This window comes from Balaenoptera borealis, assembly GCF_965194805.1.
Source record: "Balaenoptera borealis genome assembly, chromosome: 6".
Lineage (NCBI taxonomy): Eukaryota > Metazoa > Chordata > Mammalia > Artiodactyla > Balaenopteridae > Balaenoptera > Balaenoptera borealis.
Window position 1 is genome coordinate 25,065,872 of NC_138863.1, and position 16,035 is coordinate 25,081,906.

Genomic DNA, 16,035 nt, shown 5'->3' on the forward strand with positions numbered 1-16,035 from the left:
ATATGAGTCTGAACTTAACTAGGAGTCAGGTTAAAAATACATGGAAGGGACAGGCTCTTTGGTGGGGCTAATGGCAGACTGGGAGGGCTCATGCCAAGGAGTACTTCCCAGAACTTCTGCTGCCAGTGTCCTTGTCCCCACGGTGAGCCACAGCAACCCTCTGCTTCTGCAGGAGACCCCCCCCCCCCAACACTAGCAGAGGGCAGACAGCAGAAGCAAGAAGAATTACAATCCTGCAGCCTGTGGAACAGAAACGACATTCACAGAAATATAGACAAGATGAAAAGGCAGAGGGCTATGTACCAGATGAAGGAACAAGATAAAACCCCAGAAAAACAACTAAATGAAGTGGAGATAGGCAACCTTCCAGAAAAAGAATTCAGAAAAATGAGAGTGAAGATGATCCAGGACCTCGGAAAAAGAATGGAGGCAACGATTGAGAAGATGCAAGAAATGTTTAACAAAGACCTAGAAGAATTAAAGAACAAACAAGCAGAAATGAACAATACAATAACTAAAATGAAAACTACACTAGAAGGAATCAATAGCAGAATAACTGAGGCAGAAGAACGGATAAGTGACCTGGAAGACAGAATGGTGGAATTCACTGCTGCAGAACAGAATAAAGAAAAAAGAATGAAAAAAATGAAGAGAGCCTAAGAAACCTCTGGGACAACATTAAATGCAACAACATTCACATTATAGGGGTCCCAGAAGGAGAAGAGAGAGAGAAAGGACCCGAGAAAATATTTGAAGAGATTATAGTTGAAAATTTCCCTAACATGGGAAAGGAAATAGCCACCCAAGTCCAGGAAGCGCAGAGAGTCCCAGGCAGGATAAACCCAAGGAGAAACTCGCCGAAACACATAGTAATCAAATTGGCAAAAATTAAAGACAAAGAAAAATTACTGAAAGCAGCAAGGGAAAAACGACAAATAACATACAAGGGAACTCCCATAAGGTTAACAACTGATTTCTCAGCAGAAACTCTGCAAGCCAGAAGGGAGTGGCATGATATACTTAAAATGATGAAAAGGAAGAACCTACAACAAAGATTACTCTACCCAGCAAGGATCTCATTCAGATTTGATGGAGAAATCAAAAGCTTTACAGACAAGTAAAAGCTAAGAGAATACAGCACCACCAAACCAGCTCTACAACAAATGCTAAAGGAACTTCTGTAAGTGGGAAACACAAGAGAAGAAAAGGACCTACAAAAACAAACCCAAAACAATTAAGAAAATGGTAATAGGAACATACATATCAATAATTACCTTAAACGTGAATGGATTAAATGCTCCAAACAAAAGACACAGGCTTGCTGAATGGATACAAAAACAAGACCCATATATATGCTGTCTACAAGAGACCCACTTCAGACCTAGGACACATACAGACTGAAAGTGAGAAGATGGAAAAAGATATTCCCTACAAATGGAAATCAAAAGAAAGCTGGAGTAGCAATACTCATATCAGGTAAAATAGACTTTAAAATAAAGAATGTTACAAGAGACAAGGAAGGACACTACATAATGATCAAAGGATCAATCTAAGAAGAAGATATAACAATTATAAATATATATGCACCCAACATAGGCACACCTCAATAATAAAGCAAATGTTAACACCTATAATAGAGGAAATTGACAGTAACACAATAATAGTGGGGGACTTTAGTACCTCACTTACACCAATGGACAGATCATCCAAAATGAAAAAAAATAAGGAAACAGAAACTTTAAATAACACAATAGACCAGATAGATTTAATTGATATTTATAGAACATTCCATCCAAAAACAGCAGATTACACTGTCTTTTCAAGTGCGCGTGGAACATTCTCCAGGGTAGATCACATCTTGGGTCACAAATCAAGCCTCAGTAAATTTAAGAAAATTGAAATCATATCAAGCATCTCTTCTGACAACAATGCTATGAGATTAGAAATAAATTACAGGGAAAAAAAACCGTAAAAAACACAAACACATGGAGGCTAAACAATACGTTACTAAATAACCAAGAGATCACTGAAGAAATCAAAAATAATACCTCGAGAGAAATGACAATGAAAACACGACGATCCAAAACCTATGGGACGCAGCAAAAGCAGTTCTAAGAGGGAAGTTTATAGCTATACAAGCATACCTGAAGAAACAAGAAAAATCTCAAATAAACAATGTAACCTTACACCTAAAGGAACTAGAGAAAGAAGAACAAACAAAACCCAAAGTTAGCAGAAGGAAAGAAATCATAAAGATCAGAGCAGAAATAAATGAAATAGAAACAAAGAAAACAACAGCAAAGATCAATAAAACTCAAAGCTGGTTCTTTGAGAAGATAAACAAAATTGATAAACCATTAGCCAGACTCATCAAGAAAAAGAGGGAGAGGACCCAAATCAATAAAATTAGAAATGAAAAAGGAGAAGTTACAGCAGACACTGCAGAAATACAAAGCATCCTAAGAGACTACAACAAGCAACTCTATGCCAATAAAATGGACAACCTGGAAGAAAAGGACAAATTCTTAGAAAGGTATAACCTTCCAAGACTGAACAGGAAGAAATAGAAAATATGAACAGACCAATCATAAGTAATGAAATTGAAACTGTGATTAAAAATCTTTCAACAAAAAAAGTCCAGGACCAGATGGCTTCACAGGTGAATTCTATCAAAAATTTAGAGCAGAGCTAACACCCATCCTTCTCAAACTCTTCCAAACAATTGCAGAGGAAGGAACACTCCCAAACTCATTCTATGAGGCCACCATCACTCTGATACCAAAACCAGGCAAAGATACTACAAAAAAAGCAAACTACAGACCAATATCACTGATGAATCTAGATGCAAAAATCCTCAACAAAATACGAGCAAACAGAATCCAACAACACATTAAAAAGATCATACACCATGATCAAGTGGGATTTATCCCAGGGATGCAAGGATTCTTCAATATACGCAAATCAATCAATGTGATACACCATATTAACAAATTGAAGAATAAAAACCATATAATCATCTCAATAGATGCAGAAAAATCTTTTGACAGAATTCAACACCCATTTATGGTAAAAACTCTCCAGAAAGTGGGCATAGAGGGAACCTACCTCAACATAATAAAAGCCATATATGACAAACCCACAGCAAACATCATTCTCAATGGAGAAAAACTGAAAGCATTTCCTCTAAGATCAGGAACAAGACAAGGATGTCCACTCTCACCACTGTTATTCAACATAGTTTTGGAAGTCCTAGCCACGGCAATCAGAGAAGAAAAAGAAATAAAAGGAATAGAAATTGGAAAAGAATAAGTAAAACTGTCACTGTTTGCAGATGACATGATACTATGCATAGAGAATCCTAAAGATGCCACCAGAAAACTCCTAGAGCTAATCAATGAATTTGGTAAAGTTGCAGGATACAAAGTTGATGCCCAGAAATCTCTTGCATTCCTATACACTAACAACAAAAGATCAGAAAGAGAAATTAAGGAAACACTCCCATTTACCATTGCAACAAAAAGAATCAAATACCTAGGAATAAATCTACCTAGGGAGACAAAACACCTGTATGCAGAAAACTATAAGACACTGATGAAAGAAATTAAAGATGATACCAACAGATGGAGAGATATACCATGTTCTTGGATTGCAAGAATCAATATTGTGAAAATGACTATACTACCCAAAGCAATCTACAGATTCAATGCAATCCCTATCAAATTACCAATGGCATTTTTAATGGAACTAGAACAAAAAATCTTAAAATTTATATGGAGACACAAAAGACCCCGAATAGCCAAAACAGTCTTGAGGGAAAAAAACGGAGCTGGAGGAATCAGACTTCCTGACTTTAGACTATACTACAAAGCTACAGTAATCAAGACAATATGGTACTGGCACAAAAACAGAAATATGGATCAATGAAACAAGATGAAAAGCCCAGAGATAAAGCCACACACCTGTGATCAACTAATCTATGACAAAGGAGGCAAGGATATACAATGGAGAAAAGACAGTCTCTTCAATAAATGGTGCTGGGAAAACTGGAGAACTACATGTAAAAGAATGAAATTAGAACACTCCCTAACACCATACACAAAAATAAACTCAAAATGGATTAGAGACCTAAATGTAAGACCGGACACTCTAAAACTCTCAGAGGAAAACATAGGAAGAACACGCTTTGACCTAAATCATAGCAAGATCTTTTTTGATCCACCTCCTAGAGTAATGGAAATAAAAACAAAAATAAACAAATGGGACCTAATGAAACTTAAAAGCTTTTCACAGCAAAGGAAACCATAAAGAAGACGAAAAGGCAACCCTCAGAATGGGAGAAAATATTTGTAAAGGAATCAACGGACAAAGGAGTAATCTCCAAAGTATATAAACAGCTCATGCAGCTAATATTAAAATAACAAACAACCCAATCCAGGGCAGAAGACCTAAATAGACATTTCTCTGAAGAAGACATACAGATGGCCAAGAAGCACATGAAAAGCTGCTAAACATCACTAATTATTAGAGAAATGCAAATCAAAACTACGATGAAGTATCACCTCACACCTGTTTGAATGGGCATCATCAGAAAATCTGCAAACAACAAATGCTGGAGAGGGTGTGGAGAAAAGGGAACCCTGTTGCATTGTTGGTGTTAATGTAAATTGATACAGCCACTATGGAGAACAGTATGAAGGTTCCTTAAAAAACTGAAAATAGGATTACCATATGATCCAGCAATCCCACTACAGGGCATATACCCAGAGAAAACCATAATTCAAAAAGACACATGCACCCCAATGTTCATTGCAGCACTATTTACAATAGCCAGGTCATGGAAGCAGCTTAAATGCCCATTGACAGACAAATGGATAAAGAAGATGTGGTACATATATACAGTGGAATATTACCCAGCCATAAAAAGGAATGAAATTAGGTCATTTGTTGAGACGTGGATGGATCTAGAGACTGTCATACAGAGTGAAGTAAGTCAGAAAAAGTAAAACAAATATCGTATATTAACGCATATATGTGGAACCTAGAAAAATGGTACAGATGAACTGGTTTGCAGGTCAGAAATTGAGACACAGATGTAGAGAACAAACGTATGGACACCAAAGGGGGAAAGCCTTGGGGTGGGTGTTGCTGGTGGTGTGATGAATTGGGTGATTGGGATTGACATGCATACACTGATGTGTGTAAAATTGATGACTAATAAGAACCTGCTGTATAAAAAAAAAAAAATTCATGGAAGGATACAGATTTGAGCTACGCTGGAATAAATAATAAATGGGATTTGGCACAATGTTAGATATGGAGTGGAATGGAAAACATTAGAAAAGACTATGCCAAATATGAATCTAAGTTTTACAATCCAAATTAGAAAATGCTTCTGACATTTACAAAATTGGTAAAGTTAGCAGACAAGCTTTTATCGAGAAATTTACTTTGTGTCTTAAATTTGATATCCAGTAGTTTGTCTGTATCAGGATGACCAGAATGCACTTGAAATATGAGTTGATTCCTGAGATGAGGTAGAATGAGAGGGGGGAATATAATACAGATTCTGTTTATTTATTAATAAAACTGCATTGCCCCCTTACTAAGAGCCATACACTCTACAAGAGTTTGATAACATTATTCAGCTAATATTACTACTCTCAGAGAAATCATTAGAGATGGTGGACATGTAACAAATAAGTCAAATAAAAATGGAATAGATACCATGATAGGGGAGCTATACCTATATAAAGACCTAATAGTTTCTGCTCAGAGATGACGGTTGAAATTACAGGAGTTGAAAAGAATGGTTGGAATATGGGCACAGCATAATTCTCATGTCTGGATATTTTGACAGGTATTTTGCACAGATATTTTGGATATGGTCATGATGGATTTTGCTTTCCATCTTTTAAATAGCAATGTTATTAAACTTGAGAAACCACAGAATTCTGCAGTTGATTCCATGTGTTTCTGATAACTCTGTCATATTTCTTAGTTATACGATATAAGGATGCAAGAGGTTACAGACGAAAGCAAAGAATATTAGGGACAAAGCTATGATGGCATTTCCACATTTAAGGTATGGGAGGGAAAAGCATGTGCCAATACCTGTAATAAGAATACTCAGAGAGACTGAAGATTCAGGATAGAATAAAATGCTATCATCAATCACAGAGAGATTTTCAAAAGAGAATGGTGGTCAGTCAGGTAAAAGCATGCAGAATCTCAGGAAAAAGTTAAGAATGAGGGAATAACCTGTTGACTAGTGATAAGGAGGTTACTGGTGACTTTTTCAAGAGTACTTTGAATAGTTAGAATGCAGGAAAGTTGCAGAAAAACTAGACCCCTAAGGAGTGAAAGACTATAAAATGAAGAAATAGCCAATGAGAATAGCAAATATTCTCAAAGTAGAGAAGTGGAAAAATTGAAGGAACTTTCATTTTTAGAATATAGGACATCTAAATATACTTGTGGGTACAGTGAATGTGCCAATATGGAGTGAAGATAAAGTCATACTAGAGATAAACAAAGGTAAAATTATCCAAAGGAACACCATGGAAAGATGTCAAGAGCACATTTTACAGAGTAAATATTGTGAAAGGTAGAAAGTGTTTTGTTTGTTTGTTTGTTTGTTTTTGATTTTTCCTGCTCAGAGATACAGGTCATAATAAATGTAATAAAGAGTCAATAAGAAATTAAAAACTAAAACCAAGGACTATTTTTGGAGGATCAAGTCAGGAGATTTGACAAATCTCCATGAATCTATGCTTTTCTCTAACAACATTGGAAAGTTTGAGAATTCAAATGGTGGGAGTTGTCTTTGGCCAAGGGGTATCAAAATGGGAATATCGGGGGGAAAAATTATAAGATGGTGGTAAATGCTTTATTATAATAGTTAACATTGGAGTTCAGGCTAAGAGAGAGAGATAAGTGAAGCAGAACAGAAAGCAGGCATTAAAAAATTAAATTATTAAAAATAAATCCAGTCTTCTTTCCATGACTTAGAGGCCTTTCATGGTCTGGCCCCTACCTACATTTCCAGTCTTATCTCATGCCATTGCAGCCCTTCCTAAATTCCAGACATGGGTCTTCTCAGAGCTTCCAAAATTTGCCAGTCTCTTAGTCTCTTTCTTCATATTTGTCTATCTGACTTCTCATAATTCTGATCTCAGGGCACATTTTTTGACTACCCTTATCTAAAGTAGCTCTGCCACCTCCATTTTAATGTCTATTGCAATACTCTATTTTCCTCATAACCCTTAATGCAGTTTATACTTATTTATACATCTGTTTTATATTTATTAGGTTTTCCTGTATATTGGTTGCCTCTCCCAGGAGAATGAAAGCTTCATGAGGATAGAGAAGCTTCAATCACAGTGCTAGGCACATAGCAGGTCCTCAATAAATATCTTAAGTGAATAAATGTATACCATAGGATAGGAAAATATAATAAGGATAGAGGGAAATTCAGTATACCTAGGGGTAGGGGGAAGATAGAAAACACAGTCAGAAAGTAAAATTCTACCTTGTATAATATTATTCACAAAGGTCTTAATTGTGTAGCATTGTTAAGTAATATGTAGATCTAAAATTCAGCCAGCAAATGGGTGAATGATGGAGAACAGAGATGGAAAACTGCTGACTCCAAAAGTTAGAAGGATCCTAATCTGAGTGTTCAAGTTCATGAAAATGATACCAGGGATTTGAAAGGAGTGCCACTGAGCAATGTAGACACACTTAAACTGATGGCATATTAATTCAGTCTAATTACCGCTCACCTACTTGCACTAGTAAATTATTATTTATTCTAGACATGAGGGAACAGATGCAGATTTCATTTATTTTATTATCTGGGTACCATCTGCAGCAAAACAGATTTGTAAAACACTATTATGGACCAATAATTTTATCTCATTTTTCATCACTGCCATCACTATTATCTCCTTTGTTCTCTTCGTCATCATCACCCCCTCTATCTTTAGGAGAGGCATTTGTTTTAAGCATGCATAAGTCTGCTGACAGTTTCATTAAGCACAATTTTATATGCCTGTGTTAATTGTTTATCCTTTCTTTTTCTCTATCCCCCTTTTTTTATCTTCCTTATCCCTGATGCAGTGAGATTTTCCCCATTTTCAGCTGGAGGGTATTGAATTAATGGTCCATAGACATAATGAAACAGTGAAAGTTTGGCTGAAGTTAACATTTTTCAAAAACAGAATAGCCCATAAGTTTTCAATGACCATATGTTTTTTGGTTTTTGTTTTTTGTTTTCTTTTTGTAAAACTACTAACCAACATGAGTGAGAAAACAAGTTTAAGTGGCAAGGTGTAACATCTGAAGGCTGGGCAAAATGATGCCTTAGTGTGACAAATGGTATTTGCTCACTTTTATTATTGTACAGAGATGTCTTTCCTTCAGAATAAAATAGAAATACAAATAGCATAGGCTAGAGAATAATGGCACATATGTTTCAGAGCTTTTTATCTATGCCCTGGTCATCCCTTGATAGTTTGAAAAAAATGTCCGTATTGAAACCAGAACTCATTGTAAAGAAAAATGTTTCTGCTTTAGAGTTTTCAGTGTAGCACCTGTTACAGCCTTCCTCTCTGTCCAATGAGAAAACTATTTAATTCACCTACAAGAAAAATTTTGTAAAGCAAAAGGGAAAACAAAGACAGAAAATAATTTCATTTCTGGAAAAATAGATAATATACCTGTCAACTTGTATGTATTCCAGTGGCCTTTGGTGACATTTTCTAGTGACAGCAGCAAAGATTCCAAAATTGCTTCCATAGGCCCCACACAAGAGATAGGTAACAAAGGATGTTATTAATTTTAACATAGAGTAATTTATTGAAACCTAACACTCCATTATTAAAATATTGAATTTTTTTCCCTTTCCATCCTACTCATCACTCTAAATGAATCCACATTCTCTTCTTTTTATTTCTTCCCCTATCCCCCAAAAAAGCCATCTGCTATTTCCTTTATGAAAAAATAAAACCTACAATTAGTGTCGTGTTCATCTTTTCTTTCTCAAAAAAAGAGAACTGTTATGCAAATATTCTGCAATTTGGTTTCAAATACTCTTTGTAGTGTGATGAGCAATTTTCCTTAATACAACCCCAGCTTTTTTGCCAGGACTTACTAATAGATTTTTTTAAAAGAGAACTTTCATGCGACTTTTTTACACTCTTCTGATGTAAACTTTTCACATGCATATTTAGAATGGAAATATCGTTACTCCTTGCGTTGTAAAAGAAAAAAATTTGTTTATATATTTCGTCCTGAAAAAGAAGGCCTGAAATAACCTTAAAATCTTTCTTTTACCTTAAATTTCACGATGTTCTATATCATAGGAAATGGCCTGTACCAAATAATACTCACAGGAAATCAGAGAAATATATTTTCTTCGGCTTTTTCTGAAAGCATATTGTAAGTGATGGCAGTTTACCTGTAGGTGCAAATCTGTTGCTTGAGTTGCTCCTCAGGAACTAAAGTATCAATATAATTTGACCCAATTCACTCAGGTATGGCTAAAGTCAGGTGTTTGGTGCTGTCTTCTTGTTAATAAGATAAGCATCTACAGTTCGAAGTGCTGATAGAATGGAAATTTTAAAATTACAGTATTTTTACTGTCCTAAGAAATAACACTGTACTAAGAATCAGAAAACCCGAGTCTTAACACTGATCCTGCTGCCTACACATCATATGACCTGGGGCAGTAATTCTGCTCAGCCTTGGTTTCCTTATGTTACAGCTGAGAATGGCTGCCTCCTTTGCTTCCTAGAGTTACAATGAGGATCAAACAACTGTTGCATGTTACTTCCTTTGCAATGGATGATAGAGACATACATTTGATGGAGATGTTCCAGGGGTTCTCAAAGTTCTATGTTTCCTACAGTAATTTCTCCTAGGGAGCTTGCTACAAATGTAGATTCTGATTTACTTCTAGACCTGATTATCTGGGAGTGGGGCTTGGAAAGCTACCCTTATAGTGATAAACCTGGGTAGATTTGATGGACATGAAAAACTAGAGCCACCAGAAGAGAAATAGAGAGAATGCAATTAGCATACATTTAATTTAATCAGATATCTAATATTTAATATCTAATTAAATATCTAATTTGGTACTTGATTGAGTTAGATATTTAATTTAATTATGTTTTGCTTGTTTGTTGGTGTCTATGTGTATATTTATATGTGTGCATGTCATAATTCAGTGAAGGAACCCTCTGCTTTATGCTTTTAATATTAATGTTAATTACTATTTAATTAGTTAATAAAAATACTACATTAAATAATAGATAATGCAACTTGGCTAATGTTTCTATTTGTACTCTCCTTATAATTACATTAGTTTGCTTTATTTCAAATGTTGACTGAAATATACAGGAAGCAAAACCAAAATGTTTCCACCTCATGGATCCAAATAGAGCCATATAAGTAGCAATAACTCAAATTTCTGGCTTTGCAACTGTGCAGAAACTCCAACTTCAGTGGAAGTCTTCCCAAATAGTTTGGGGAGGGCTGCGTGTCTCATATGATCTTACACAACAGTCTCCCAGTTGCAGTCACCCTGTAGTATCTACAGTGTCATTTCTCACCAGCTCTGGTCTCCATGTGGAGCTTCTCTTTTCTCTGAGCCACCGCGAGGTCCTACCTCGGGACCGTTTGACTGATACCACCTGAGGATACCACTGTCCTTGCTGGAGGTAAGGACAGTGGTTCCTGGGCTGTCAGTTCTCAAGGTGTTGCAGTGGTGGTGGCCTCAGCAAAGAGGCAGAGAAACTGGTGCTCTCCTTTGTTCTCTGACTCATCTGGTTCCCTGGGGCTGCTGGGGAAGGAGGAATTGGAAGACCTAATCTACTTGGAAGCCACCTGAAAAACAACAATTTCAGCTTCTGCCCACAAAAGCCTCAAAAATAATGTGCATTGAGTTAGGCTGAAACCCCCTTACCAGCTTATTTCTTCTGTTTAGCCTCATATCTCTCCCTTCTCTGGACACATATTCATACCGCCCCACCCTTCCTTCTTCAAAAAATAAAATGTTATATTTCATGTAAGACCCTGGCTGGATCCAGTAAAATCTATATACTCTGTCAGACTTACCCCATAATTATGAATAATCTTTAGACTCAGCTGAACTCAACACTATTCAAATAGTAGTGGAGGTTAAAAGTGAATAATGTCCTACAAGGCTAATAATGGTGAAAGACAGCAGTCACTAGTGACCCTCTTTTCCTTCCCTGCCCCCATTTCACACTGCCCAAAGTAATCACTTTCAGTTTTCAGCAATTTCTTCTTTTACTTAACTCTCTATCTAAATAATATGCTTATACTGTCAACTCTTGATTTTTCAGTTTTATGCATCATATACTAACTTTCCATTGTGAACAACAGGAATGTACTTCACTTCCTTCCCATCACCACCTTGCAGAAATATATCTTCCTTTTCTTCATTTTCCAATATAGTCATATGATATTTGCTTATATTGTTTCATGTTTATGTTGTTATGCTTATATAACGACTCCCAGCTGCAGCTGTGCTTTATAGCAGATGTCCCCAACCCCCAGGCCACAGACCTGTAGTGTTCTGTGGCCTGTTAGGAACCAGGCCACACAGCAGGAAGGGAGTGGCGGGTGAGAGAGCGAAGCTTCATCTGTATTTACAGCCGCTCCCCATCGCTTGCATAACAGCCTGAGCTCCACCTCCTGACAGGTCAGTGGCTGCATTAGATTCTCATAGGAGCGCAAACCCTACTGTGAACTGCACATGTGAGCGATCTGGGTTGCACGTTCCTTATGAGAATCTAATGCCTGATGATCTGAGGTGGGGCTGAGGCAGTGATGCTAGCGCTGGGGAGCGGCTGCAAATACAGATTATCATTAGCAGAGAGGTTTGACTGCACAGAGACTATAACAAATCAATTGCTTGCAGACTCCTATCAAAACCCTAGCAGTGAGTGGCAAGTGAAAACAAGTTCAGGGCTCCCACTGATTCTGCATTATGGTGAGTTGTATAATTATTTCATTATATATTACAATGTAATAATAATAATAAAGTGCACAATAAATGTAATGCACTTGAATCATCCTGAGCCGTCCCCCTGCACGCCCCTGGTCCATGGAAAAATTGTCTTCCATGAAAATGATCCCTGGTGCCAAAAATGTTAGGGACCACTACTTTATATTAATTATGATGACTTTCTTTTCTGGTGTGTATCTTATGTTTTACCTCAAATTCATTTCTTTATTTTACTTTTGCTTAGTTTTCTGTGTATCTATCACTAATTTGATGTTCAGATTCTGCTAGGAAAATATGTATACTCTTAATGCATTTTAAACTCATTAGGTTTTCTATCAATTCCATCTTCTTGCGTCATCTTTTCCAGAGCAATATGTCCTACTCCAGTCTGGACTGGCTACTATCTCAGGCTTCTGTATAGCTTTTATTCTGGAGTATCCCTTCTGTCATTTCCTTGTTTCCTCAATTAAATGTACTTTTTTAACTGCCTTCCACCTTTGATTAAATGAGCATATCTAACAGAGAAAGGAAACATGAGATAATCATTTTTAAGAACAGATATGTCTGTATATTTACTCACTTGGTTCAAATTTTGCTGGATGTAGAATTTGAGGTTTAAACAAAACTTCCAGAAGTTTGAAGTCACAGCTCCATTTGGGAGAAGAAACTGGAGCGTGGCCCCAACTTTCACCATATATAAATTTACATGATCCTACTATTTTCACCAGAGTATTTCTCTTTCCATTGCCTGATATTCAGTCCACAATCCCTTTGGTTTAGCCTCTCCTAAGGATGAAGGGGAGAAGGAGATGTGTAGTCTAAGTGCATCCTAAATGGACTTTGAAAAAATCCGGATGAAGTCCATCCCTCCTGCTCCATTTATGTATAGTGGTTTGTGGTGTAACACTACTGAACCTTTGGTGTGTACACGAGTGGGGAAAATTGGATTTCTTTTCAGTTTTCCCCCTACTAAGTTAGGCTTCAGATTTCTTGTTTGCTAAGTCAGTTACTACTAGTAAGCCACTTCCTACTTTTAGCATTCCATCCTCACTTCTTCTTGTGATTATTGGTTTCTGGCTTTTTGTTAATTACTTTGTTGTTAAAATGGTAGAATTGAGAGGAAATGGAGGTAAATGTGTATATCAATCTGCCATGCTGTCTTAAAGAGAAGCTCAATATAGCTTTCTGTCTTCAAGTATTTGTTTGAAACTTTTCAAAGCTACAAAAAATATTCAAAAATAGTACAATGAACAATCTCATACCTGCATATAGGTAAATGATTGATAATAAATTGCCATGGATGTGTCACCCACTCTGTGTGTGTGTATAAGGTCATATCAGTTTCAAATTGGACTAAAGATACTTAATATAACTGTTGATTGAAGGCTAACTTTAGGATGTGCTAAATAACCATCATATGTCCACAATTTATCTCCATTAAGCAAAGCTGCCTTTATGATTATGAAAAAGAGGTTAGAACTGTTTTCTCACTTCATGAAATGACAAAATTGGAGTACACAAATTTTTACAATCTCGCCTAGCTCTCAAATTTTATGGTTCTATGAATAAACATCACTTAAAATTTTGAAAATGAAATAAATTTGAGTAAAAGCAAAGTTATGGAGCAAAATGTCTTATTAAAATGTTTATTTTTCTGCATAAATTCACAATAGGCATATTGTTTGTAATTGTTTATAATGATATTTATAATTTATAAATTACACCTGTGTATGCTGTCTGAATCTATGCCAATAATGAATGAGTTAACTTTGAGTTGCCTTATTTGTAACTGAGCCACCTTATACAAATAAGTGCATTTGTACAGATTATTGGACTCTAGAACCAAAGATCATAGGTTAAAAATCTACAGTATAAATTAGGATTCAATTTCAACTTACTTGGCAGTAAATAAAATCTAATATTATTCATATTACACAAGAGAAAATACTGCTATTAATTTTATATGCAGTTATTCTATAACATTTCTCATTTTGTATAGTCTATTTTTCATTTAATTTCACTTGAATTAAACCACTTTAGAAATATAATAGCTACAATAATGTCTCTTCACTTTTTTTTTATAGGGTTTTTATTTTTTCCCCTCTCCAGCCCTTAATTTTTTAAAAATATTATTATTTATTTATTATTTATTATTTATTTTTTAAAGTTTTTTGCAATTGTGCAGAAACTCCAACTTCCAACTAAGTTTTAAAGTTTTCTCTTGTTTAAATTAATTAATTAATTAATTTATTTATTTTTGGCTGTGTTGGGTCTTCGTTTCTGTGCGAGGGCTTTCTCTAGTTGCAGCAAGCGGGGGCCATTCTTCATCGCGGTACGCGGGCCTCTCACTATCGTGGCCTATCTTGTTGCGGAGCACAGGCTCCAGACGCGCAGGCTCAGTAGTTGTGGCTCACGGGCCTAGTTGCCCCGTGGCATGTGGGATCTTCCCAGACCAGGACTCAAACCCGTGTCTTTTCACTTTTAATTGATTCCATTGATTGAGAGTACATTTTCAAAATCATTACCAACACCATTAGTATAGGGCAAGTAACTATGATGGTAAAGAACTTTGAGTTTAAATAATGGTGTTTTGTTTTTTTCTCTTAGGAAGCTCTGATCATGGCAAGTATGGACCATCCACACTTAGTCCGGTTATTGGGTGTCTGTCTAAGCCCAACCATTCAGCTGGTTACACAGCTTATGCCCCATGGCTGCCTGTTGGATTATGTCCATGAACACAAGGATAACATTGGATCCCAGCTATTGCTTAATTGGTGTGTCCAGATAGCTAAGGTAAGTGCCCATGACTTCTGCCTTTATATTTCCTAATCTAGAACAGTTTGGGTATTCAATCTATTTAAATAAAATAAATTATATTTGCTATATTGAAAGATATATTATAGGGAGGTATTTTCATTCAAACCACAGATCAATCTCATAATCTATTTATATATTTTGGGGTTATTGTACTGTGCTGTTTGTGTTATATTGACCAGATACCAAAACAAATAACTTATTGGTCAGGAGGAAAAATTGTTATACTGGATTTGCTTGGCTTTGTTGTTGTTTTTGTTGTTGTTTAGGTATAGTTTAGTTAACAAAATTCAAGAAGGAAAAGATTGAAGGTTTGAGTTGTTCCATTTTTAGATGATTTTGTTAGCATAGCATGTACGTTCAATGCTCAGAATTACAAATGATCAAATTCTAAACATTTTTCTGGACATTTTGATAACTCTCGATTGGTCTTTAATAGTTGTTTTTTTGTTGTTGTTTCTGGTTTTGTTTTTGTTTTTTTTTGTTTTTTTGTCCGGCACAAGGTCTCAGTCATATAACGTATGTAAGGAGAGTGGTGTGGATTTCAGTACCTGGGGTGATGGAAGGAGATGGTTCTATGTGAAGTAGAAAACATTTACTTGCCTCTTGGAGACTATGTTTTTTTTTCCACCAGAGTTAGCGGATCTTCAAAACTTTCAGGAAGGGCCAGAATTCTGGATTTTTCTCTAAATTTAAACCTTGACTCAAACTTTTGAAGCACCCTGGGAGCCAAACAAAGCTTTCACATCCTGTAGTCCACCAGTGTGCAACTTTGGAGTGCATATTTTAAGTTCAAAGAAACCATTACAATTTTCTATACCAAGATAAATAGGTCTGAGATGAGTTTTAATTCACTATTCCAACTCTTATTTACATCAAAATATGACCTGATGTTCTATAAATTCTACAGATCTGATCATTTTAGCATTTGTATAATATAAATGCCAAAATGTTAATCCAGTAGTTTTAGCCTATTTCTTTTTACAATCTGAGAGTGAATAAAAATACATCACCCAAAGAAGAAATTTGGGAAGATTCTTAAAATGCAAACCCAAAAAATTATTTGAGGGAAAAGCCCAGTTGAGTTTTCTGTACCATAAATCTTGATATAGTTTCCTTATGGACCGTGTATTACAATTTTGTGAATATCACATGGCAAACTCACAACTGAGAGGATTCTTTACATTAAT

At 35.9% G+C, this 16,035-nt stretch overlaps 1 protein-coding gene and 1 long non-coding RNA gene across 2 annotated transcripts in view; one reads left to right on the top strand and one right to left on the bottom strand.

Annotated features, from left to right (window-relative positions):
• The window catches only part of LOC309630756, a 36,489-nt gene extending 22,382 nt beyond the window's left edge, over window positions 1-14,107 (bottom strand). Inside the window, exon 1 of the long non-coding RNA XR_014245919.1 lies at window positions 8,718-14,107. This is a non-coding gene — a long non-coding RNA (uncharacterized lncRNA). The remainder of the gene's footprint in view (window positions 1-8,717) is intronic.
• Window positions 1-16,035, top strand: part of ERBB4 (erb-b2 receptor tyrosine kinase 4) — a 1,231,960-nt gene that overhangs the window by 1,043,684 nt on the left and 172,241 nt on the right. The window contains exon 22 of the mRNA XM_082396354.1: window positions 14,639-14,824. Within this exon, the coding sequence (XP_082252480.1) occupies window positions 14,639-14,824 (186 nt within the window). The remainder of the gene's footprint in view (window positions 1-14,638; window positions 14,825-16,035) is intronic.